The sequence below is a fragment of the Triturus cristatus genome, chromosome 2_2, assembly GCF_964204655.1.
Source record: "Triturus cristatus chromosome 2_2, aTriCri1.1, whole genome shotgun sequence".
Taxonomy (NCBI): domain Eukaryota; kingdom Metazoa; phylum Chordata; class Amphibia; order Caudata; family Salamandridae; genus Triturus; species Triturus cristatus.
The window spans coordinates 961,760,725-961,785,490 of NC_140582.1; the positions used below are offsets into that span (position 1 = coordinate 961,760,725).

The following is a 24,766-nucleotide window of genomic DNA, read 5'->3' on the forward strand; positions in this document are numbered from 1 at the left end:
GTTACATGTGGAAGGAAAATGGAAGAGAAGTAGACAATGGAGTAATGACAGCATTATTGTATAGATACAGCCGCCTGTAACGATGACTGTAAGATGCAGCCACATCGGAACAGCTCAGCCGGGAGGAAAACGATCAGCACTGGCTGAAACATTAAGGTTCGGAGAAGAATGTTAACAAGGGGCTTGTTTGATATTAATACGGGTGTCTGTGGTGGGTGTGCTATGGTGGCACTCTTCATCTGCTGGTAGATGTCACAAGACTGAGGGCCAGATGTACGACCTGCCAATTAGCGAGTCGCAAATTGCATCGCATTTGCGACTCGCTAATTGGGGTGCACAACAGTGTCTGAGACACTGTTTGCGATTCCTAATGGGGTTGCAAATTGCATACCTAATGCATATTAATGAGGCTGTTGCAATTTGCAACCCCATTGTGAATGGGGTCCCGCTTCGCTCCTGGTTGCCTGTGTTGCTGAAGTATAGAATTATCGCTGCCCTAGGAGGAGGAATAACTGTTGTCGCTGCTGTTGCCACCAGTATAAACGCCACTGAAAACCTTGCGGAACCCGCTGGTGCGGGTCCCGCTTCGTCCCTGGCTGCCATTGTCTGCGGACTTACCGTTGTCCTAGAGGGGCTGCATCTGTTGTTGGTGCTACTGCTTGCTGGAAGTGACGCTGCTGGGAGGAAGGGCGCCGCACGGGACTCCAGCTACCAGGAGCCCGTGGGGTTTTGCAGCTGTGTTCCTCCCCGCCCACCTGCATCAACGCCTTAAAAAACCTCGCGGAACCCGCTGGCGGGGGTCCCGCTTCGCTCCTGGTTGCCTGTGTTGCTGAAGTATAGAATTATCGCTGCCCTAGGAGGAGGAATAACTGTTGTCGCTGCTGTTGCCACCAGTATAAACGCCACTGAAAACCTCGCGGAACCCGCTGGTGCGGGTCCCGCTTCGTCCCTGGCTGCCATTGTCTGCGGACTTACCGTTGTCCTAGAGGGGCTGCATCTGTTATTGATGCTACTGCTTGCTGGAAGTGACGCTGCTGGGAGGAAGGGCGCCGCACGGGACTCCAGCTACCAGAAGCCCGTGGGGTTTTGCAGCTGTGTTCCTCCCCGCCCACCTGCATCAACGCCTTAAAAAACCTCGCGGAACCCGCTGGCGCGGGTCCCGCTTCGCTCCTGGTTGCCTGTGTTGCTGAAGTATAGAATTATCGCTGCCCTAGGAGGAGGAATAACTGTTGTCGCTGCTGTTGCCACCAGTATAAACGCCACTGAAAACCTCGCGGAACCCGCTGGTGCGGGTCCCGCTTCGTCCCTGGCTGCCATTGTCTGCGGACTTACCGTTGTCCTAGAGGGGCTGCATCTGTTGTTGGTGCTACTGCTTGCTGGAAGTGACGCTGCTGGGAGGAAGGGCGCCGCACGGGACTCCAGCTACCAGGAGCCTGTGGTGTTTTGCAGCTGTGTTCCTCCCCACCCACTTCCCAACTGGTTGACGCCCCTTTAAGTTTCAGCTGGTACCCGCTGCACGGGACGTGCGCGGGACGTGCCGGACGAAGCCCGGACAAAGGGCGGGCCGTCTACGGCCGTCAGAGGCCGGAAGAGGCTGGGCTGGGCCACTTGCTGTGCACTTCGTGTTAATTGTCACCGGGTTGGTGAGTGGCCCACACATCTTGAACTGTAGCCTAGGCTGTTTTTCTGTACTATATTTAAAAATGCCAAAATGGAGAACTGGGGATAAGGTGGTGGGCACCTTGGACGCATTTTTAGTACGAGCTGAATCCTTGCTGGTCCACGAAATCGAGGCTACTGAGAGGAGACTTTCTCTGGACCCCAGATTGCTAGGGGGGGGTTTCACCTGCTGCTCCCCTATATGTTCCCAGTCCGCCACCCAGAGTCACTGAATCTATCGACCAGTCCCGGCACTCCACTCATAGCCTAGTTTCCACTTCATTTGACCAACTCTCCACTTCTATCACCCAGAGTAAACAGGTCAGTCCCGTTAGGGTTAAGACTAGGGGGATGAAAGCGGTGGGAAAAACTGCCAAGGATCCACTGAACAAACCAAAGAAGGGCCGCAGTACTATTAAAACTAAAGCTAATGCTACTGCCACCAAAGTTCCGACTGAAGCCCCTGTCTGTGGTGGTTCTAATACTCTAACGTACGAAATGCACCCTAGTGATCCTTCTGTTGTAAACTGTTCATTGACCAAAAGGGATTTCATCACCTTACTAGAGGAAAACTTAGCAATTATCCTCGAGCCGCTCTACAAACGCTTGGATGTGGTAGTCCAAAGGTTAGCTAAGATAGAGGAGGCATGTGATCGAGTAACCGCAGTGTCTACGTCACAGCCTACCATGCAAGCTATAGTAGGGGCTTCTTCTTCGGTGAGGGCTGATGATATTCGTAGCGTACAGACTGGGGTTACTTCATGCCCAAATGGAGTGGGGGATGTGGCAAGGAAAGAGGGGGAAGCAAGGTCCATTGTACCTACAGTAAGTTCTAATGTAGAAGTACTATCAAATCAAATACCTTTGCCTCTTATGAACCCCCGAGGGCAGGTTGCCAACACTAATTTGGGTGATCATTTTAAGCATCCCTTTCTTCACCTGCCCTCCCCAAGCGACTCCATTATTTTGGCAAATGTTCCCCCCCTACCAGTAGATAGCCAAGAGCACTGGTCGTCCCTTAGAAATAAGGCCCTACACAACCTGAATAAAAAGACTGGCATTGGCGATAGGTTGTACAGGGACTTCAAAATGGCTAGACGGATAGACTGGGTAGGCCACTCAGATAAAACCTTAGCTGGGGATTGTGTGGTCTTAAGTTTTAGGTCACCTGAACTGGTCCGTCACATATTCGAGATTGTTGTTAATACCCCTAATGACTGGCTGTCTATTAGCATTCTACCACTAGGCTATTTTTATAAACAGGATTTGGCAAGGCAACAAAGGGGTATCCGAACCTATAGGGGGACCGCATATAGACCAGAACAACGATTCGAGTCTATTAATCGTTTTGAGGTCCTGTCCTCTTTAGAAGACATTGATTGACAGAGGTTGGGTGTTTCAGGATACTCTGTGGAAGGTGGTATTGGTATTATTGTAGAGCCTGCATCAGCTAGTCCACTTAATTGCCCAGAGTCTGATGCTCAATCTAGGGTAATCACTCCGTCGCAAATGATCCCAGGTAGCCCTCTTGTTGAGTCATTAATTTCTGCTGGAAGCCCGATTAACATAGGTTCGAGGGAATCCATGGCTATTGCCTCCTGGAATATTGCTGGGCTGGAATCCAAGGTTGGAATAGCAGACTGGTTATTATTAATTAATGAAGTCGACATCTGGGCATTTCAAGAAACATGGGCTGTGGAGAACATCTTTCACGTTGGATACCTGAATTTCTCAAAACCTGCAATCAGGGGACACAGGGGAAGACCTGTGGGGGGGTTTGACGTTTTGGGTTAGGCAAACCAAGGGGGTCACCGTAGATGTGATTCCCATCCACAACCCGGATATCTTGGCAATTAAAGTCATATTCCAGAACGGCCCCAACTTATTCCTGTTTAATATATATGCTAGGGGCCAAGCGGGTGGCAAGAGTTCACAGGTCATCACAGCATTAGAAACCTCTTTAGTGGAAGGCCCCTTCAACAACAACTTGATTATTATGGGGGATTTCAACACATGTTTTGAACCCCTGGATAGCGATGATGGCAGATTGAGTGAGGAGGAGGATGCTTTCTGGGGCGTGCCTCAGTTGAATCTACAACCCATAAAGAAATGGACTGAGGTAGCGCTGCAGGTAAAAGGCATGTGTTTGGAATGGGGCCTTAGGGCAGTAAATGGCAGGACCAAATCTGATGCCCTGGGTGTAGCGACGTTTGATAACGGTCGCACCAAAAGCAGGATCGACCATATTTTAGTGAAATTGGAAATCTGGCACACCGTGCTAGATATGGTCGTACAAATTCGCGTTGAAAGCGACCATAAACCTCTGGTCCTGACATTGGATATTCAAGGTTTTAACCCTATGGTTAGCGGGAACACAATTAGTTGTGGTGCCCCGATAATTTTGGGTAATGACTTCAGGCGGGTTAAATGGGCTAAGGTGGCACTCGATGAGACAAAGGTGCTAGAAATTAGGGCCCTGGTAAAAAGAGCACTAGGAGAAATTAACCAATGTAGTTCACAAGAGACCCTTAATGACAAACTGCCATTGATCCACTTGGATCTTATAAATAGGTTAAAGACTTATTTTATTAACTCTAAGCCTATAAGGAACAACCGGAAGCTGGAACCTACTTCCTGGTACAATGAGCTTTGTAGGTCCACACATAAAGCCCTCTTGTCTGCTATTAAATCCAGGATTCACTCATCGATTAAGCAGGCCCGGATTTTGTACAAATCCACTCTAAAGCAGGCTAAAAGAGAGTGGGACGAGGGACGTTGGAAGGACCTGCTGGAAGCCTGCAAAGGCAGGAACATGTCCCACTTTTGGGACTTAATAAAGTGGGGGAATGAACATAGGTCACCAGTTCCAAACAATAATGTGGAACCACATCGTTGGGTTGCTCATTTTGAGGCCCAATACCAGCAGGGCCTAGAACAAGTGTCCACAGTCCCACCTATATCCATAGAGGTTCCTTTATGGTTTAGTACCAAGGAGGTTGAGGTGGTCCTGAAGAACATCCCGAGTGGCAAAGCTCCTGGTCCTGACTGCATCCCAGCGGATTTATTCAGGCAGGATGGTGATCTTTGGGTCCCATATATAACAAATCTGTTGAACTCACTGGCAGGGGGAACTCCATTCCCCGATTCCTGGTCCGGTGCAGAAATAATCCCGATTTTTAAAAAGGGAGATCGTTCTGCACCGGGCTATTACAGGTCAATTAGCCTCATCGATGCGCTGCAAAAAATTATTGCCCGTGTTATCCTTGGTAGAATCCAAAGTTGGATGGATGACAAAAAGATATTATCAATCCTCCAAGTTGGGTTTCGGGCCCACATGGGGACATTGGACCAGGTTTTTAAGTTTGTTCTACTTTATTGGAAGGAGGTCCTCTTGGGTAAGGGGCTTATCTTTGCAGCATTTGTGGACCTAAAATCCGCATTTGATCTTGTCCCCAGACCCAAACTATGGGATGTTTTACTTAAGTTAGGGATGCCCAAGGAACTAGTTGAATTTGTGATCAAGCTTCATAGCTCCAATTATGCACAGGTTCGTTGGGGGAATCCAGGAGAGGTTACCGAAAGATTCAAGGTTGAGAAAGGAGTCCGTCAGGGGTGTGTCCTGGCCCCAACATTGTTTTCGCTGTTTATTAATGGGGTCGTACAGTACTTTGATGATTACCCCACCGATGCACCAAAGCTGGCTGGCCAAAGGGTGCCCCTGCTCATGTTCGCTGATGATACCTTGATATTATCTAAAACACGGCAGCGTCTGCAGCGGGCTTTATCTCGCTTTGAGGCCTTTTGCAGCGAACATGAGCTAGGGGTTAATGTGGAGAAAACAAAACTTATGGTACTCCATGGGACAGGAGATGTTTCGGCTAAAGTTTTTATGGGTGGGAAGCCATTAGAGCAGGCCAAGGTTTTTACTTATTTAGGTATTACCCTCGGCGAAAAGATGAGTTGGTCCCCTCAGGTGAAGCTTTTGGCCTTGAAACATTCACAGCTAGCAGGAGCCCTATTAAGGGAACATAGGCTCTCTCTAAACAAACCACTGGCCCCAGCAATTAAGCTGTATTCTTTGAAAATAATTCCTGCTACTTTATATGGTGCTGAAATTTGGGGTTATAGTAATCTGTCCGATTTAGTTCAGGCCCAAAATAAATTTTTAAGATCAATTGTGGGCCTTCCATGATCGACTCCACGAATCCCTCTACTGTTTGACCTCGGTTGTAACCCCATCGAGGATATTGTAAAGTTAAAAATGTTGTACTTCTGGAGAAGGTTGTGGTCCACCCCGGAATTACATCACTTCGCTAAGGCCTTACTTGAAGTAAGGGGTTTGGACCACCTAAACAAGATTTTATGGCTAAAAACTATTAAAAGCCTTCTCATCGATATGGGTATGAGGGACTTCTGGATGTCCCCTGAAACGGCTGCTGTACCTACAAAAATAGATCTAAGAGCAGCATATTGGAGCTTAGTAAAATCTAGAAGATACTCCACATTGGTAGGCTCTCCATTGACTAGAGTTTTTTGGGATCTCAAAGATGAACCATCTCTCGAAACCTATTGGGATCTGATTTCCAAACCTAGAGATCGTAGGCTGTATCATCAGTTCAGGGTAGAAACGCTCCCACTAAGGAAATTTACCAGTAAATGGAAAACTTGCATGGGAGACAGGTGTCCTTTTTGCCCTGATTATATTGAAAATGTAAGCCACCTTCTCTATGTTTGCCCAGCCTATCACTTACCTAGGAGTATATGGCTTAAACCGTTGAGTAGAACACTTGGCACAACTTCCGCTTTAACTGCAAAAAGGCTGCTAAAAATTGGTGACAATGAAACAATCATTGTAGGGGTAGCCAAATTCTTAAGCTGGTCTTGGGCTATTCGTGAAAGGAATGGAGGACTGTAGTAACTTTCCTATTTTATTCTTTTAGACGGATTTTATGGATATTTTAAACCACTTAAATGAATTGTTGTTGTGTAGGATCTAAAATATTTTGTGATATCTAAGTCATGGTTGTGGTATTTTATACTGTTTTATTGTACATTTATGTCTTTTAAGATGAATAATCATAATAAAGACTTTTTTGAATGAATGATGAATGAATGGTTGGCACTTCCAGGGATGGTGGCCTGTTGGGGTCAGCAGACCTCCATTTCTGGGACTGCTTTTAAATAAAGCAGGTTTTTTTTAAATCCAGCCCGTTTTCCTTAAAGGAAAACGGGCTGTATTTACAAAATAAAAATGAAACTTTTCAGTTTCATTTTTTAAGGACAGGCAGTGGTCTCTGGGACCACTGCCTGCCCTTAAAAAATATTTGTGCATGCATTCACAAAAGGGAAGGGGTCCCCTGGAGACCCCTTCCCGTTTGCTAGTGCTTTACCACCCTTCTGAGAAGGGTAGTAAACTGCAAATGTTTGTGGTCGCAAAACATTCTTACATGGGTGTTTGAGTCGCTATTAGGAAGGGACGCCTTGGCATGCCCCTTCCTAATAGCGAGTCACTAACCCTATTTTGCGAGTCGCTAATTGATTAGCGACTCGCAAAATAGGGTTAGTACATTGGCCTGACATTTTTTGCGGTCGCAAAGGGGCTGAAATCCCCTTTGCGGCCGCAAAATTCGGTCGTACATCTGGCCCAAAGTCCCTAGTCTTTTTATAAAGACCTGGCCACCAATAGCGTTGCTGCACTAGTGAAATTGTAGCTGCCATCCCTGCATGTGCTGATGCCACGCCTTGATTTGTTGCTAAATTTAAACCTAACCTGCGATCTGAATTTGGTATTACCCGATCCTCCACTCTGGGAATACGAGCAAATGGTATGTTTTGTGCACTTAACTGGTAGGAGTACTTTGCTGGAAAGCCTTTCGACAGGTGTGTGTCATCGCGCGCAGCATTGACAGTCCCCATGCTGTCTCTATCTATCCTCGTACTGGAACGAGTGATCGCAGCAACAGCAGTAGTTTGCACTTTTGCTTTTGCTGCTTCCTCAGCCTGGAATTCGCTGCAATGTGTATTCCTACATGTTGATGACTCAAGATGTGAATCACATGAGTCTGTGGTAAGCAATCTTTCAGCTTAGCCACTTGTACCCAAAGCACTTTGTGCTTTAAAGTGTACCCTTAGGAATCTCTCAATCCATTCTGCTCTAAATCCATTCTGGCTCCAGTAGTGTAGATACTCATTGTAAGACTGGACACAATAATAGAAATCACACACTATAAGTGTGGGGAATCTGGGATTTGCATTTAGAAGTGCCGGAATTAGAGCTCTCAGTTCAGCCAGCTGCGCTGTGCAGTCACCAAGTGAGTGTGTGTAGGTTTTCTCAGGGTGGAATTGTCCATACTGCATGCAACCTTTCAGGGTGGCGCACGCTGCTGAGTATTGGTGCTTTTTACCTACCGCAGGCTGGGCAGAACCATCAGTATAGTCATACGGATAAAGAGGCATAACTTCATTAGATAGAGGATATTTATTTTCGTACTGCAGGTATGCTTGTGTTTGTAATGTAGAGTCAAATCTGTAGTCTACATCTGTTGCATTGAGAGAGTGAGCCCACTGTATCCATCGTGGATGTAATGCTTTTGCGAACACTGGCTTTCGTGACAGCCTCTAAGGCCGGCACTGGAGTCACAACGATTATTCATTTCCCCTGAGCCAAAGCTCTCTCTCTCACTACAGCAGTCTGTACCGCCGTCAGGATTTTTTCTGTGGGTGCAAAACACAACTCAGCACTGGTGTATAAATGCAATTTATATGCAATTAGTACAGTGTCATCTTCATTGAATGTAACACAGGTTTACCCTGATGCCCCTGCAATTATTCGGATCACCAGGTTTGTTGTCTTTACACATGTGTGTACGGGGATGATTACGACTACAGAGGTCCATGGAACCACCGTAACCTTGGTGGCGGTCTGAGCTTTTGCGCTCTGGTCGTCCAACCACAGTATTACAAGTGCAGCGGTGGGACTGGCACAGGACCGCCGCAGCTGCTGGGGATCATGGATCCTGCAGCGGTAGCACAGCAGTCTGAGGCTCCAATATGCTGAAGGGAACGAGATGAACGTGGATCAGTATCTCGATACCTGTTAGGCGTTCTACTATTACCGCAGTTCTGCAAATTATATCACTTTTCAGTGGTCTCCTGTTGAGGAGATCCACCGCATGACTTAGTCTTTTCTTTATGTTTCTTATTATCCCACTTCTTCTAGTTGAAGATTTGGGCGCAAGCTAAGAGTTATCCTTTTCAGAATTACCCTTAATTTGTGGTTTGTTAAGTCTGGCTTCCAAATTATCTCTACCCACTGTTGAGTTTGCTTCCTCAATAATTTTAGGTAACTCGCGTGCTTGCTGTCCCGGAGCCAAATCCTATAGGCGATGGTGTATAGCCAATGCTGCTGCTTCCCCTTTAATATCACTCAACATAATGGCGGATACTGCTGCAAAATTGCCTATCAGTTTCATCACCAAATCCAGGGCAGGGGCTACCCCGTACTCATTTTGGATCTGTTTATTCACTTCTGGTAAAAACTAATGAGGGGTACCATGAGTTCTCGTATAAACAGCAGCAAAGACTGTTCCCCATGTGGTGCAGTCTTCTACTTCGGGAGCCATCCCCACTGGCAAGCATATTGTAAGAATTCTGTGGTTTTCCTGGGGTCCCGTATGGGGAAACACTGCTTCAAGCTGGCTTGTTATTTGTGCAATCCAGAATGGAAATTCCTCCTGTCTGGTGGGAATTTTACCCATAACAGCATTTGTACTCTGGGGACTAATGCCTGGTGTAGCCCATTGTGGTAGTGCAGCTTGAGCAGTCCTCACAGGATTGACTGTCATTGATCGCATGACGAACTGGGTCAGGTATCTATATATTTCAACTAGACCCATATATAGTCTTCGTACCTGTGCTGCTGTCAGATTTGCTACGTAGAGGTGTGGTGTGTTAACAGCTAAGACTGGCCATGTAGCTCCCTCGTTACTAAAGGGACCTAGTCTGACTTCTTCTGTAGTATGTGGTAAATCCCCTTCAAACCAGTTTCTGTGTTCTTGGTACGTTAATAGTATCTCAAGTGCTTCCTAAGCTGTATAGTGATTTGGATCATCATCGGCAGTGTGATTGTGAAACAGTTTTGTTTGGTAGTCTGCTTCTGGAAATGTAACCCATGAGTAGAATACCTCTATTCTAAATGCTTTGTGAGCCTCATCCACGAGGGTAACGTCCCCACCAGCAAGAATGAGATCATGTTGTAGCAGTTTCTGAGTAACTGCATGTCTGCAGGTTTCAGGAATGCTCAGTGCCATATGAGTATGTGGAATTTAGAGAGGGTACCACTATGAGGTAATCCTTTGAAAGGTTCAAGCTTAAGCAACCTACAGCCGATACACAGGGTTAACTTACTCAGGTGAGAAGGATTTTTCCCTAACACTAAAAATGTCTCCTGTTAATAGGTGAGTAGGGGTCTTCGGTATACATAAGCGAACTATTCAGGCGATCCATTAAATAAAAACCCAAGCTAATACTTTGGTGGCGCGTTTTAACTCACCAGTAAAAGTGTGCGTTGTTGGATAACATAAATGTCAGGATTGTGCCAGACTGATTCGTACACACCCTCAGAATATGTTGGCCTGTAGTCCTACTAACCCACAGTGCACCATCCACACCCCTAAACTTATAGGGTGACAAATGTCTGCGCAACTTTAGAACATGGTAACCCTGATCCCCCAAGGAAATCATGGTAACAGATCTAGAACCTTAGAACCTTTTCATTTGGACTCTCATCAATACCCAAAGAAATACACAAGAAATACTTAGCAAGGTGTTTCAATATTTATTGAAGTATCGTGATTCTTGTATAAAATATGTGTGCTGCGATAATTAGTAGAATGAAACAGGTCAACGTATAGCAATATATGAACAGTGAAAAGGATGAACAATTTGACCACTGTGCTAAGACAGTGAATATGTGTGGGCATATATGTGCTGTGTATAGTGTACACCTACCTAGCGCTCCCTAACCTAGTCTTGCCTAGGATGGGTGATCTGCCAAATCCCTGCCAGGTGGGCTAATTGCCCATTACCTGTGAGTAAGTTTCATCAGGCTGTCTCAGACTGTCCATCTTGGTGTAAAGCTGGACATCCCTCGTGTGGGTAAACAGGAATCAGCTGAGCTGGAATTCTGGCATACAGTGACCTTGCAGCATCAGCTGAGTGCCCCTCCATATATAAAGAAGTGGTTCGGTATATATAATAAACAGAACTTATGTGGCCATGTCGCAACCCCTATCAGACCACAATTGTTTATTCTAGTTGGTTAGTGTCATTGCCTACCGGTCAATAACAACATTTGCGCAGTGAACTTTATCTCTTGTACTGAATTTTTAAGGTGACGTGATAGTGTACCTACGAAGTAGAAGTGCAAGCAATGCCGATTCAGAGAATGTTATTTTGCATTGTCGTGCACGCAAATGTATGTCAAATGTCATTGTGTGTAAAGAGATGGCAACTTAAGAAACGTGAACATGTAAATGGTGGTGTTCATTACCAGGTCTATCCTGATCACGTGACAACAGATTGCAGTCTTATTGGACTGGGAGTGGTTCCCAAAGCGCTGCCATTAAGGTGGTGGAAGGCTACTGCCTTCACAGGAGTCTTTTGCTCTATTGTGTGTCTTTTGCTTTTCCACCAGGAGTTAAGCAGCACAAGTGTGGTGGTAGCAGCATACCATGTAGTGATCAGAAGTAGAGAACAGGACCTTTTCACCCTGTGTCACTGGAGTGAGGCCTACTGGCTGACTCACATTGTTAAAAGTTCTATTGTAGTGTGCTTAACTCACCCTTGGCCTCCATCAGGTAGATGTGAAGTGCTGCATAGCGCAGGAGTGGTGACTCTGCATTGGTTGTATGCGTGCCTTGGAAGGGTACAGTACAAGGATGGTGCAGTACTGTGCAGTACATGTGTGGTTAGTACATGTGCTGGGTGTATGATTGTCTGGGAGGAATACATTACATGACTTCAGGGATGTAGTGCTGTGCAGTGCATGAGTGTATGTGTGCTTGCCTGGAGTACAACACATGAAGGGTGAAGTGTTGGCAGTGCATATATAGTGAATGTGTGTGCTGGCAGTATGAGTTTTTCTAAAGAGAACTCCCCGGTGGAATATAGGAGAGCTTCAGTGCTGAACAGTAGGGGTAAACGGGTTGTGTGTGCTGAATGCATGTTTACATGGGGGGTACAATACATAGGGGCAGTACTGCTGAAAAGAAAGTGTGCAATGAATACACACTGAGTAAAAGTGCCTACCATGGTACATTGGATGGAGGACTGTGGGTTCTATTTTGGGAAGTCTAGGCCTGCCTGGTAAACTCAAGAGGATGGTGTTGTTGCATTTAAATGTCGCATTTCATTGCCTGTGTAGAGTTAGTAATAAAATACTACTTTTTCTTATATAAACTAATATTTGGCTGGATATTGATTTATTGTTCGTTCTGTTTGCATTTTGAGTTTAGAGTCGTGTTCACTGACCTGTATCTACATCCCTACCGAGGAAGCCTTAGCTGCTTGACCACAGAGACCACAAAGAGTAAAGTGCAGAAGGGTTACCTGGCCCAGTTGAGTGAGATCCATAGTAGGTTGGGCCCCGGGATATCAAGAGTAAAAGGCCTCAAACACCAGGGATGGGCCCTGTAGCCCCTGCCTGCCCTGTGGCCCTCTGACAGGGGTTCTGACACATGGTAAAGAAGGATCAGGAAGGGAAGTTTCAAAATTGGTCCTTAAGCCTGATATGAGTCGAGATATCAAGATGATTCGTTCAAGGGGGAAGATGTTAGGTAAACATTAAAGTCCACTGACTTACTATGGGACCTTCCTAAAGGTTAAACTCTTAAAATGAGCTGCACAAAGATCTTTTCAGTTTGTGATACAGAAAAAAATGCCTAGCAGTGTGACACATTAATTACTCATTGTCCTTTCTTGAAAATAATTCTGTCTTGTTTTTGTATGTACACACGTTTTTTGACAATATTATCAATTGCTTGGTTCTCCTTGTTGGCAAGATTTGCTCTTAATATTTTTTTTAAATATATGCATAAAAAAATAAATGCATGAACCTGCGTGGAAACATGTTGTTCATCCTCCATCTGAGGAGATCCATATTATGTGGAAAACATTCGAGAGAAAATGAACATAATAGCAACTATGCGGCTGTGGCAGGCTCCAGACCATTGGAGGAAGTACTATTGTGCTGAAGAAGACGTGGAAGCATACACTCATACAAACATGGGTGAAAAAGACAGGTATATCTGTCATAAAAAAAGAAAATAAATCAAACTACAGATTCGTGGAGGTCTGCCCTAGTTTCGATCACTAATTGTATTTTAGATTGTATGTATTAAGTCAAAACGACCCAAGTCACTGTAAAGCATACCCCAGGGTAATGGAAACAGAAATAGTGAAGTGAAGATCCTGATATGAAATGCGTTCCTGAAATGTCAGTCTCCCCCTTCCTCTGACTGCTCAAGATAATGAATCTTGATGTATGTGATGCTGCACCTCGCCTTCAGCTCAGAATGGATTACTACCAACACGCTCCATTATCTAGAAAGCAGAGCCCACAGTACTGAGGGATACTGCCTCAGAAATAACGCTGTGATGTCAGAAGGCCGGCTTTCAGAAGAACAAAAGGGGCCTTGGTATGAAAGGAATAATTCTGCCCAGCCTACTGTCTAATTGCCAAGGATGTTGCCTCTCAATGCACATCACCTTTAGCTGAACTGGAGCCCCCACCTCCAGCTGACACACACCTGTGCGCAAAATGTCATCTTTCATTACAGCGCCAACAATAACAAGAAGAAAACAGTACCTGAATAGGGGCACGCAACGAAAAGACCCTAATAATGCCATTAATCAGTACTTGGTCCATGCTTCAGACAAAAGAAGAAGTGCAGCTGCAGGTGTTGTCCAATTAGGAGGCAGCAAATGAGAGTGACAATGAGCAGGCTCCAAATCCCTTGACTTCAGTGGAGGCATCAAGCACAAGCACTGACCTCACCCTCATTGGAACCTCAGTTATGTGAAAATATTCAGAGGTGAGAGAGTGGGATTTTCTGTATTTCAGTGCTCAGGTACAATCATTAATGAAACCCCGCCACTGGTCTTATGGACTTTTGTTGGTCGACAAAAAGAAATGAAGAGCAATCATCTACATAACAATAAAACATTAAAGACTTTCAGTTTAGTCAATAAAGAGAATTAAGGGGTTTTCTTTTGCAAATCTTTTTAGTCTTCCGTCCTTTCATTCATTATGTATTATTCTTTAGAATTCAGCATTAAGAGTTAATATAATCCATCAATCAATATTTTATTATAAAATGGAACAATATGTTTGTTAGAATCACAGTCAATGTAGTAATAATACAGCATGCATGTTCCATAAAAGAAAACCCCTAGTCTAAATAAGCTGGCATAATGAGAGAAAAAGATGCCAGTTCAGTTACCCATAAAGGGTACTGATGCGAGAAATCAGTGTGGTAGCATAAAACCTTTGCATTATAAGCTGGAAAGTATTCTCATCTCGAAGATATCAGCAGACAATTCACGCAAAAAAATCTAAGTAAGGCAGCCTCTCGTGAAGAAAGGCTTCAGGAACTCAAAAGACGAGCCTCCGGTCAGAGAATTAGGAAAGGAATCCGCTAGCTACTCTAGGAACAAGCACTAATATAAACTAGCAAATTCACTGTTGCAACATTATTTTCTTTCTTCTCCTTCATCCTCCAATAGAATCTCAGCAAACTCCTGGAAATAAGCAAACTCCTAATTTTCTCAGGTTACAATAAGCTTTCAGACATTGAACCTTGAAAAGTTACATCATTGATGACTTGTTTTACAAGCAATCTTCTCATGAATCATTTTTCCGATCTCTCAGTGAGAACTCGCTATCAGTTGTCTAATAAATAACAAATGACTATTCACTAGCTAACAGAAGACTTCTGGAAAAGTACAGCATTAGAAAAAGAAAAGAAAAACATTGTGCGCAAAAAACGATTCAATGAGAAAAACAGTTCGTTCAGTGTTAAGACATTATTTTTCATTCATGGCACAGTTAAATCAGCCTCTTTATTTGTTTGAAGGCTTACAACATTTAAGTATCATATTTGCCAACTATCCTGTTTTTGCAGGGACAGTTCCAGCTAGTTGGAGATTGTCCCCGGTAATATTGTTGCAGAAACTGTTGCTCTTTATTACACACAGGTACGCAAACAAGAGCTTTCTATCTCCAACAGCCCTGTGCTGCAAAGTGTCCCAGAAATTATTTTTCAAATATCCTGTATTTGTAAAGCTCGAACTACTCACCCATAAGGGTCTCAAGGTGCTTGGGGCTGTCAGGGAGATTGAGGGGCCCATTATGATGTTGTGACATTTGCCACCGCCAAGCTGGCGACCTTCACGACAACGTAACGAGTGAAACCCCCACCATATTACTATGGCGGGGGGTTTTGTAGCGGACGCAAAGTACGTCTGCCGCTTTTCCGCCGGGCGGCAATCGTGCCGGCCTGGCGGAATTGGCCCCTAATACGGTGGCGGTGCCGGCACCGCCATCCATTTAAGGATGTATTTCTGTTAAGGCCTTTCCACGGCGGCGAGGCGGTGAATTGCTCTGGGGGTCCGTTGCAGGCTCCCATGTGATGAGGGGCCTGCACTTTGGGGTAGCTATGGTACCCCCTACATTGCCATGCACAAGGTGGCAGGCACTGCGCGGGGTGCCTGCCGCGTTGTGCATGGGAATGCACGTCATTTGGACATTGCGGCGGGTGCTGCTGGGGGCAGCAACCGCCACAATGTTAACTTGCGGAATGCAACCGCCAGGGTGGAGGTCGCATCCTAATCAGGGCTGCAGGACCGCCTCATATCTGGCGGCCGGCCCCGTTTCCACTGGGATGGCGGGCTAATCAACCCCTAAGTGAGCTACAACCCAGAATCACATGATGCTGAGCTCCCGCCCTCGCTGGGACAAACCGTGAACCTTATGCTCCAGAGTCAACCGCCCTGGCCACTGTGCCACACCTTTCCCACTCCCAGATGTTGGCAACTATGAAGAATAATTACTACAAATCCTGCATTAACTTTAGCATATGATTTACTTAAATGTGAACTTTGCACATTATTAAAGTAAGCATTTGTGGTTATTGAATAAAATTCGTATCTGCAGTGGTGTGCCACAGCTTATTGTGGACGTCAATTAACTCGGTGTCGTATGCGAGCTAGTGTGGGCTCTTTACAAAGCGCGAACTAGAACCGAAGGGCTCAGAGGAGCGCTATACATGAGCACCAGTTGCATTACAGATAGATACATTAATTCTTAGGCACGGGGATATTAAGTGATTTACTCAGAATCCCAGGATGTTTGAGTCTCCCGCCACACACGAAACTGGTTCCCTACCTTCAAGGCCACCCGCTCTAACCGTTATGCCACACCCTATCGTTTGTTTGAGTTGGCCGCAGCTCGAATTAATAGTCATTCCAGTTTACTTGATTTCAAAGCTTTCAGTTGGAGTAAAGAAAATACGTAAAAGGTCACCGGCATGAAAAAACAGCCATACTGCGTGACCGAAACCACTTACATGTGAAAACGGAGCATATATTGACCAATAAAACGAGGACGCGCAGTGACCAATCGCCAGCTGCGTGAATTGACCAATCACAGAGTTACTTACATTTGTTTCCCAGGAACTGTATGTTACAGCTGGTCCATCTGTTCTGCACACAGAGGGGCTGTCCTTAGTACTGTGCAGAGATATCTTAGTCTGTGCCCAGTTGCAGAACACCCTAGGAGATAACCAGGAGACAGAATGGCAGCGGCAGAGGCTCAGAAAGTGCTTGTGTACGGTGGAAGAGGAGCTCTGGGATCTAAATGTGTGGACTATTTCCGATCGAGGAACTGGGTAAAATGCTTAACACCATCAGTAACAGGCTGTATCTGTTTCTCATTTAATCGTAACCATCTGCTGCATGCCATTGATTAGTTGGAAAGTAGAGCGCGCGGCTGAGGGTCAGCATTGGAAATCTATAAACATTTAAATGCAGATTAGATTTGCAAATTTGTCATATCTCTCCCAGTGGCAATTCTTTTGCTCTCAGTGTTTAGAAGCAGCTCGGAATCATGCGTGTATGTTTCATATGTGTATTACTGAAAGTAAGTAACAACGATACTTCACATTGGCGTATTTTTTTCTCGTTTGCCCCGTTCGTTTCTTTCCATGTTTTATATTGTTTACAAAGTATTATTCTTTACTATTTCAGTTTTATATATGTAACTCCGTTTTCAGTTTTGTGGCATTGTTTAAACGTTTTATATAGACCCGCATGTCTGAGGGAGGTGTATGCGTTGGCAGGTCTGTGACTGATTTGCTGCGCGTGCTCTTGATAGTGTCACAGCGAGACTTGGCGTCTCTCACTCTTTCGGGGTGGATGGGTCGCACCTGTTCACCCACTGACCCAATATACAGAAATATTTATTGTGAGCCTTTCGGATTAGTGGCCTCTTGTACTTGAAATTCACTGTGTTTCTGCTAAAAGTCTTTTTTTTTTTGTTCGAAATCTTCATGAGACATTGAGATACAGCTCTGTTAGTAATAACCTGGACTTTGAATTCGTCACGGACACTCTAACAGAGGTCGGTTCATCAGAGGAGATTGAACCATCGTTACACAATTATGACTACACCTTGTTGTAAAAGTAAAAACAACATTCAGCTCTTTTACAACTGATATGAAAGGGAAACTAATCTCACTTTGAAAATATATTTCCAAAAGGACTAGCTTAGCATTTACAGCACTAACGTTAAATATTCTTCGTAAAAAAGACTTTTTACTTGCATTGATGACAATCCTCCTCAAAATAGAAATGTAAAGTTTGCCTTGATTTATTTAAACAGTCACATACATACATTAAACATACGGTAGTTGTGTTGAGTCTTACATCGGAAACGTTTTTTCTGACTTGTTAGAATTCACTTTCAATATTCTTGTAACATAAGCGACGTTGCATTTTATTCCATATAATTTATGGTCTTACTTTTGCGTTTACACCCAAACTGCTTCAATCTATGGTCTTTTACGCATACTTTTTTGTATCTTTGATTTGGCCTTTATTTTTTTTAATTTTACATGAATTAACATTGCAGCGGTAACGAGATCAGACATAGGAAGCAGACAAGGGGAGAACACCCCAGTTCATAATGAGCAAATTCAAGCCATGCCCCGGGAAAGAACCACAGGAGCACGACATTCAGTGACAAACACCCACACCCCGTGATCCGATCCAAAGATGAGCCAATTTTGGGGGCCATCGCTGTCCTTACTGCTCAGTGCAGACCAGGGGACATGAGCTCGTCCCCCAGCTCCCGCCACACAATGATATCCTCCTCCACGTTTTCATCCGCCTGTCAAGCTTCATCTTCTGCTGACCACCATTCAGCTACATCCTGCTCTTACTTCTAAAGGAGCCACTATATGGCAGACATGTAGAAGACCTGTATCTGCATAGTACAATTGGTTTCACATTATGCATAATGAAAGTCTATCAATAAGTCACCTGTACAAGCAGCTGTAGTTCAGGAGGTCTGGTAAAAAGCAGATATGTCTGCTTTCCTGTAATGAACGGCACCACTGCAATGAACATACTGCCTTAAGCATATAAGAAAGCGCGGACAAGTTAGTTTTACTGTTCATTGTTTAAAACGTAATAAATCTGATCAATGACTTGCCTTTCTCCCTGGCTGTTGACCTTGGGAGAGGTACTAAGAGGTCACAACTAAACTGTAATACATACGTTTATTCTCACAGGCAAATAGAAATGTCACGATTAGCTTGTAGTTACAAAGTGTTTTTTTTAATGCAGTTCTTGCAGAATTACTTACGTTGCGCATATATTTATTTCGAGCAGTTTGTGACAATGTAGGACATGATCTAAATCCCACCGATCTGAAAGATAGACCATTAAATATTCTGTTTCCAACCACGGTGCCCGGTCGTCAAAACAAAGAACATAAAAAAACACTGCTTTAAATCTCACTGCTGGCGAATATTTCTGCACTGTAAACTGTTTGAAGGTTACATATTTTGAGATGCTTTTCTCATTCAATTTAAGAGCAAAACGTGTATTTTTTAGTAGGCAGTGAATATTAAGAGTAATGGCTATCTTTTTCTTGTTTGCCAGTGGGTTGCTTCCATCGACATGGTAGAAAATAAAGACGCCAGCGCGAATATCATTGTGAAAATGTCAGACTCTTTTACCGAGCAGACAGACCAGGTAACGTAGTTTTGATTACAATTTGGACTGCAACGATTGTTTATTATATTTTTTGTATTTGTGCTAAACGTATTGCCATGTGAACAGTATGGTTGCTTCAGGCATGCTGCACGCTGCAGAGTGTTACCATCAAGTGTAATTCTTATTTTACATCCATACATTTAAATAGTCGGCCATAGCTGTGCACTGAGGCATGTTGTAAACTGGCTTCGATATGAAGAGAAACCTTCCGATTTAGGTGCATGGGTGCCTTTTGACTCGCAGTATCGTGTTCCTATAACTAAGATTAACTTATTGTTTATTATATTGAACGTATTATCGTCATTCACGACTATTTGAGAAGATATGACTTTGCTTTACATCAAAATATTCTGCCCAGATATTGTGTAGACACAGTTTCCTCTTGGAAAAAACTTATAACCAAATAACATGTAAATGTGCATCAAAATGTGACGTGGTGGGCTAAATACAGACTGTGGCTTGATTGTAGGTGAGGGGGAACTTGTGTCTTAATTGACTACATTGTATGATCCCTGGCATAGCACGTGCTCAGGTTTTGAGTCAGTCCCTGGATTTACAAATACGTAGAGTATTTACAAAGGTCCTAGGCTATATGTTGGTATTATTTGCAAACTAAATGTAAACCAGGCATGCACCTGCTTTATTTGGAAGTCTTCCTTAGTCCTACAATGTACGGTTTTACTATAGCTCTGGTGTTCAAATCTGCAGTACCCAACATGATTGTATAATTGCTTGTTACATCTTCAAGGTGACAGCAGATGTCGGGAACCTTCTAGGTGAGCAGAAGGTGGATGCCATCTTGTGCGTTGCAGGAGGATGGGCAGGTGGCTCCGCAAAGGCAAAATGTAAGTCTTTTCTTAACACCATCAATGTTGTGGTGGCAGATTTGCAAAGAAGCAAATAGAAATGGAGATCTGGGGTATGACTTCACGCTCCTTGTTGGTGCTTCAACAAAGTGAGCATGTTTGGGAAAGTAATGCCACGCTTTATTGCCCGTGTACATTAGTCTCCACACTACTGTATGCCATAAATGGAATTTGAGAAACTCGCTCGTTTTTCAGAAAGATCTTTGATTTGTGCCTGGGAAAATTGTGATAAGTACTTAGGTAAACTATTCTTGATGAACAAGTAGTGAAATGTGTGTGCAGCTGGAGTCTCCTTGTACGTACTGTATGCAACTCACGGCCACTGAGGGCACAGTTTAAAGTCCTTGGCAATCAAGTGAGGTGATGGTTATGCTTGGGTGGGTCAGGTGTAATTGGTGCAAAAAGTGAAGGAAGGCGCAGAACATGTTGCATTGCAATACTTTAACTTGTAGATCAAGAGAAACTAAGTAATTAGCATCATCCTTTCATTCAGAAATACGTTATAGACAAGTAGATCATTAAACATATTTACTTTTCAGCTTGATACATAATTTAGGTGTAACTTATTGTTTCCTACTAAGCACAATATGGCCACCCATCATTTGGCAATCCTGTCCATGTGGTCGTGTCGGGCTTCATTGCTAGCAGTACTGGAACGGGTACACTACCTGGTCCATGTGTTCAGGCATGACATATCAGTGTAGGTCCAAATGCCTCCATTCTGGTATGTGGGCCAAAAACCCTCTTCATCCATCTCCAAGTGAAATGCATCCACTAGGTGGATTTGTGGCCTACTCTGAAGTTTACATCTAGCATTCCCTGTCGCAGCAGGGTGGCATAAGGAAAATCACAACTACTGCTATTAAGAAAGCCTGGTACATACCCACGTATGGGGTCATATGCTTAGAGAAACTTGTCCTCAATTGTACCCTGGTGGCTTTTTCAAACTAGGGAGGTAATTACTCTCCTTCTGTGCAGCACCCCAGGCCTCCCTGAATGTCTGTTTGTCCCAGACGTGTACGAAGCTACTCGGGGAAGTGAGAAAATAAATATTTATATACAACCTCTTATGCGAGCAGGTGTTGGAATAGGGACATCAGGCGAAGCTATCGGGTCTACTTAAGATTCCAGCTAATGCCAATTGATCATTACTGAGAAAAACAAAGGTTTCAGGCTGTTGATGTGGGCCAAAGTGTTGGGGAAATATCCCCCTATGTTGAAGCGTGTGCTCTGCTCAATGTCCAATAAGTTACCCCAGGAGTTAATAGCCTTAGTAGAAACTTACTGCATGTCGCTCTCTTGTTGCTCACTAGTCTACTGACGTTAAGGTCCTGCAATTCCTCTTCATCTTTAGTGCTTCTGTGCCTGGGAAAGGTTGGATCTAATTCATGGATGGCCTCTGGGAATCTGCCCACGAGTTGCTTCACTTATTCTAGGGTTTGGCCTCCAGCTCTTGGGAAACACAGAATCAGGTTGGGATTTCTGCACTAAACGATTATTGCTCCTTTCTGGGGCATTGCCTGATTCCCAACACTTATGCCAGTCACTGCATGGCTAGGGCAGTGGCTCTGTGGCTCTGCATTGTCTGCAGTTCCCAAAGCCCCATTCTGTTCTCCTCAGGTATGAGCTTTACAATTTAACACATTCATCTGTTTAGTCAACAAATATGATCACAACACCCCCCATGTATACAGGAACCCAGTACGGTTCACTGTTTTTGCATCTCCCCTTTTTACTGGATATACTTTGCTTCCTTTCAGGCCTCCAGACGTGTCCGTTTTGTATTTGTAAAGCGAGACATTCATCCAGAGGATATCACGGCGCTGTGCTAGGACTGCTGGTGTGTAGCTGAGTGGTTCATCAGTTTGGCCGTTATTTATTTTTCAGAGAACAGATGAGTCTTAAGTTTTTTTCTGAAGACAAGATAGTCGTCTTTGAGGCGGAGTTCTTGTGGTAGGTCATTCTAATGTTTTGCTGCCAGGTATGAAAAGCTGCGACCCCCTGTTCTTGTTTTCTTAATGCGTTTTGTTCTTGCTAGAGCTAGGGACCGCGATCTTAAGCACCCTGTGGGTACATAAAATTCAACTTTCTCCTGTAGGATGAAAGGCCCCCGTTGGTGCAGGGCCTTTTGTGTGTGTAGCTGAGCAGCTTAAATTTCGCTCTTTGGTGCATTGGCAGCCAATGAAGTAGTTTCAGGCACTCGGACGATGAACTGAGTCTGTCTTTTTTACATACCATTTTGGCTGCGGCATTTTGCACCACCTGTAGTCGTGTGAAAAGGTAGTCTGCCATGCCCACAAATAATGCATTACCATAATCCAGTCTGCTGGTAAGTAATGCCTGCGTGACAGTTCTACAATCTTGCGGGATCCAAGGAAATAGCCTTCTTAGAAGCTTCAGCATCGCAAAGCTTCTTCCACACAGAACCCGCACATGGTCCTGCATGGATAGGGTATTTTCCATGAGACCCCACACATTTTTTGTGCATTGCTTTGGAGCTGGGGCATCCCCCAGTGCCTGGGGCCACCAGGTGGAGTTCCAGACAAGTTTGGCTCCTCCAAAGAGTAACATTTCGTATTTCCCTGCATTTAATTTAAGACAGTGTTCTGCCATCCAGATTGTCTCTTGTAGATGGCAGTTATTTAGTTTTAGTCTTGCGTTCTCATGCTGTTCTTCAATGGTTATCAGCAGTTGAGTTTCATCATCATAGGAGTAAATATCAAAGCCCCACTTCTCACTGCTTTTTGCCAGAGATGACACATGGACATTAAAAAGTGTGGGGCTCAGGGATGCCTCCTGTGCAACACCATAACTGATGGGTTTTGGTTATATGAGAACTCTCCCATTTGTACTCTGTATTATATTATTCAAGAAGGAGCTCAGCCATTGAAGGGCTTTAGCATAAACTCCTTTTCCATGAAGAATCTCCAGTAGGCGATTTTGTGAGACAGTGTCGAACGCCGCCGCTAGGTCTAATGAAATCAAGGCGGCGGCTGTCCCTCGATCAACCAGGGATCTTGTATTGTCTGACACGGCTAGGAGAGTTGCTTCTGTGCTATTGGTGGCTCTAAAGCCAGTTTGGGAGGGGGCTAGTAGATCGTTTGACTTGCGATAGTTTGACAGCTGTCTATTAACCAATTTTTCCATAATTTTGGAGAGGTACGGCGGTTGGGAAATAGGTCGGTAATTTGGCGGATTACGCACGTCTGTTCCTGCTTTCTTCAGAAGGGGGGTTACTACAGCCTGTTTCCATGTTTCTGGGAATACTGTGGTATCCAGCAAGTTATTGAATAGCTGGGTAACATATGGGCAGATTATAGGTATGAACTGGGCATAGACAAAGGGCCTCATGTAGGTAAATAAATTTTACCGGTTCTTAAATACCGAGCCGTACCGAATCGGTAAATTAGAATCGGTAAGTTATATGTAGGTAAAAATTCGGTAACAGTTACCGATTCGGTAACATTCGGTAATCATGAATCGGAATTCACCGAATCGGTAAATACCGAGGTGGTATTTACCGAATCGGAAAATACCGAGGTGGTATTTACCGAATCGGAAAATACCGAGGTGGTATTTACCGAATCGGAAAATACCGAATCGGTATGTACGGATTCGGTAAATAAAATCACATGACTTGACGAAACAGCTAATCCTGTGCAACGACAGCCCACCCAACCAGGAAGTGCCCACACCCAGGCAGGTGTACATAATTAGCCGAAGTGGCCACACCCAGGCAGGTGTACATAATTAGCTGACCCTGGAGAGGCTTGGAGTGCAGAGGAGAGGCAGGGAGCCGTTGCATGTGCGAGCGGGTAAACGAACAGCATGTCCAGCCAGAGAACACAGAAAGACGGAGGGGAAAGGAGGAGGAAGCTGAAATTTAGCCCCAAGGAACTCCAGGTGCTGGTGGAGGAGGTGGTGAAGCAGCACCAGAAGCTGTTTGGAAGGCAATCCCTGCAAGTGCCTGAGGCGGAAAAGCGCAACATATGGCTGGCCATCCAGGCGCAGGTCAATGCTGTGGGAGTGACCCACAGGGACATTGAGGTCCTCAAAAAGCGCTGGTATGACCTGAGGATTGTAACCAAGAGGAAGATGGGCGACTTCCAGAAGGAGGCCAGCCAGACCGGAGGTGGAACCAACAGGGCACCTGCCCTCACCGAACTGGAGGAGCTGGTGGCGGCCACAATCGAGCAAGAGAGCGTCGTGGGTCTTGGGGACGCCGACAGCTCTGCCAGAGCCGCAACACACCAAGGTAAGACGAAAGCACAGCAATGTAGCCCCCCCTACCCCTATCCCACATCCCCCATTGTGAAACGAGAATCACACTGCAGTCCACACATGTCAGTGCAGACAGGCAATGCATTCCGGGAGATGTAGTCAGGGCAACACTAACCATGACGTAAATGTTACAGGGCAACAAGGCATGTCACGCACTCGAGGCACAAGGAGACAGAGGACATATTGGAATGTGAAATGATTGATTGTGACGCTTGCAATGCAGCCCTTCGGGGACACTGAGCCAATGTTGTATTTCTGTCCACAGATGTGACATCATGCAGGACAGGGCATGCTGCAGGAGAGACGGCACACCGGCCACAAATATCACCTCTAGCCAGCACAAGTTCAGACCAGGGAGCAGGCCCACTGGCAGCCGCACCACCAACACAGCCAGCCTCGCCGCACCCAGAGCCAGCATCACCTCACCGAGAGCCAGCATCACCTCACCGAGAGCCAGCATCACCACAACCAGAGCCAGCATCGCCACTCATGTTCGAATCACCGGCCACATCTCCGCTTGCAGGTGTGAGAATGAGGAGGCGTCCAGCAGCCAGGCTACGAGCCTTAGACACCTCGTCAGACGACAGCATGGGCCCAGAAGACCGCACCGGGCCCCAGGAAGGGAG

At 45.1% G+C, this 24,766-nt stretch overlaps 1 protein-coding gene across 1 annotated transcript in view; it reads left to right on the forward strand.

The window, feature by feature from the left end:
• Positions 1-16,379: 16,379 nt before the first annotated feature.
• Positions 16,380-24,766, forward strand: part of QDPR (quinoid dihydropteridine reductase) — a 67,135-nt gene continuing 58,748 nt past the window's right edge. Inside the window, exons 1-3 of the mRNA XM_085642375.1 lie at positions 16,380-16,604; positions 18,880-18,972; positions 19,742-19,838. Of these exons, the coding sequence (XP_085498501.1) occupies positions 16,512-16,604; positions 18,880-18,972; positions 19,742-19,838 (283 nt within the window). The 5' untranslated portion in view covers positions 16,380-16,511. The remainder of the gene's footprint in view (positions 16,605-18,879; positions 18,973-19,741; positions 19,839-24,766) is intronic.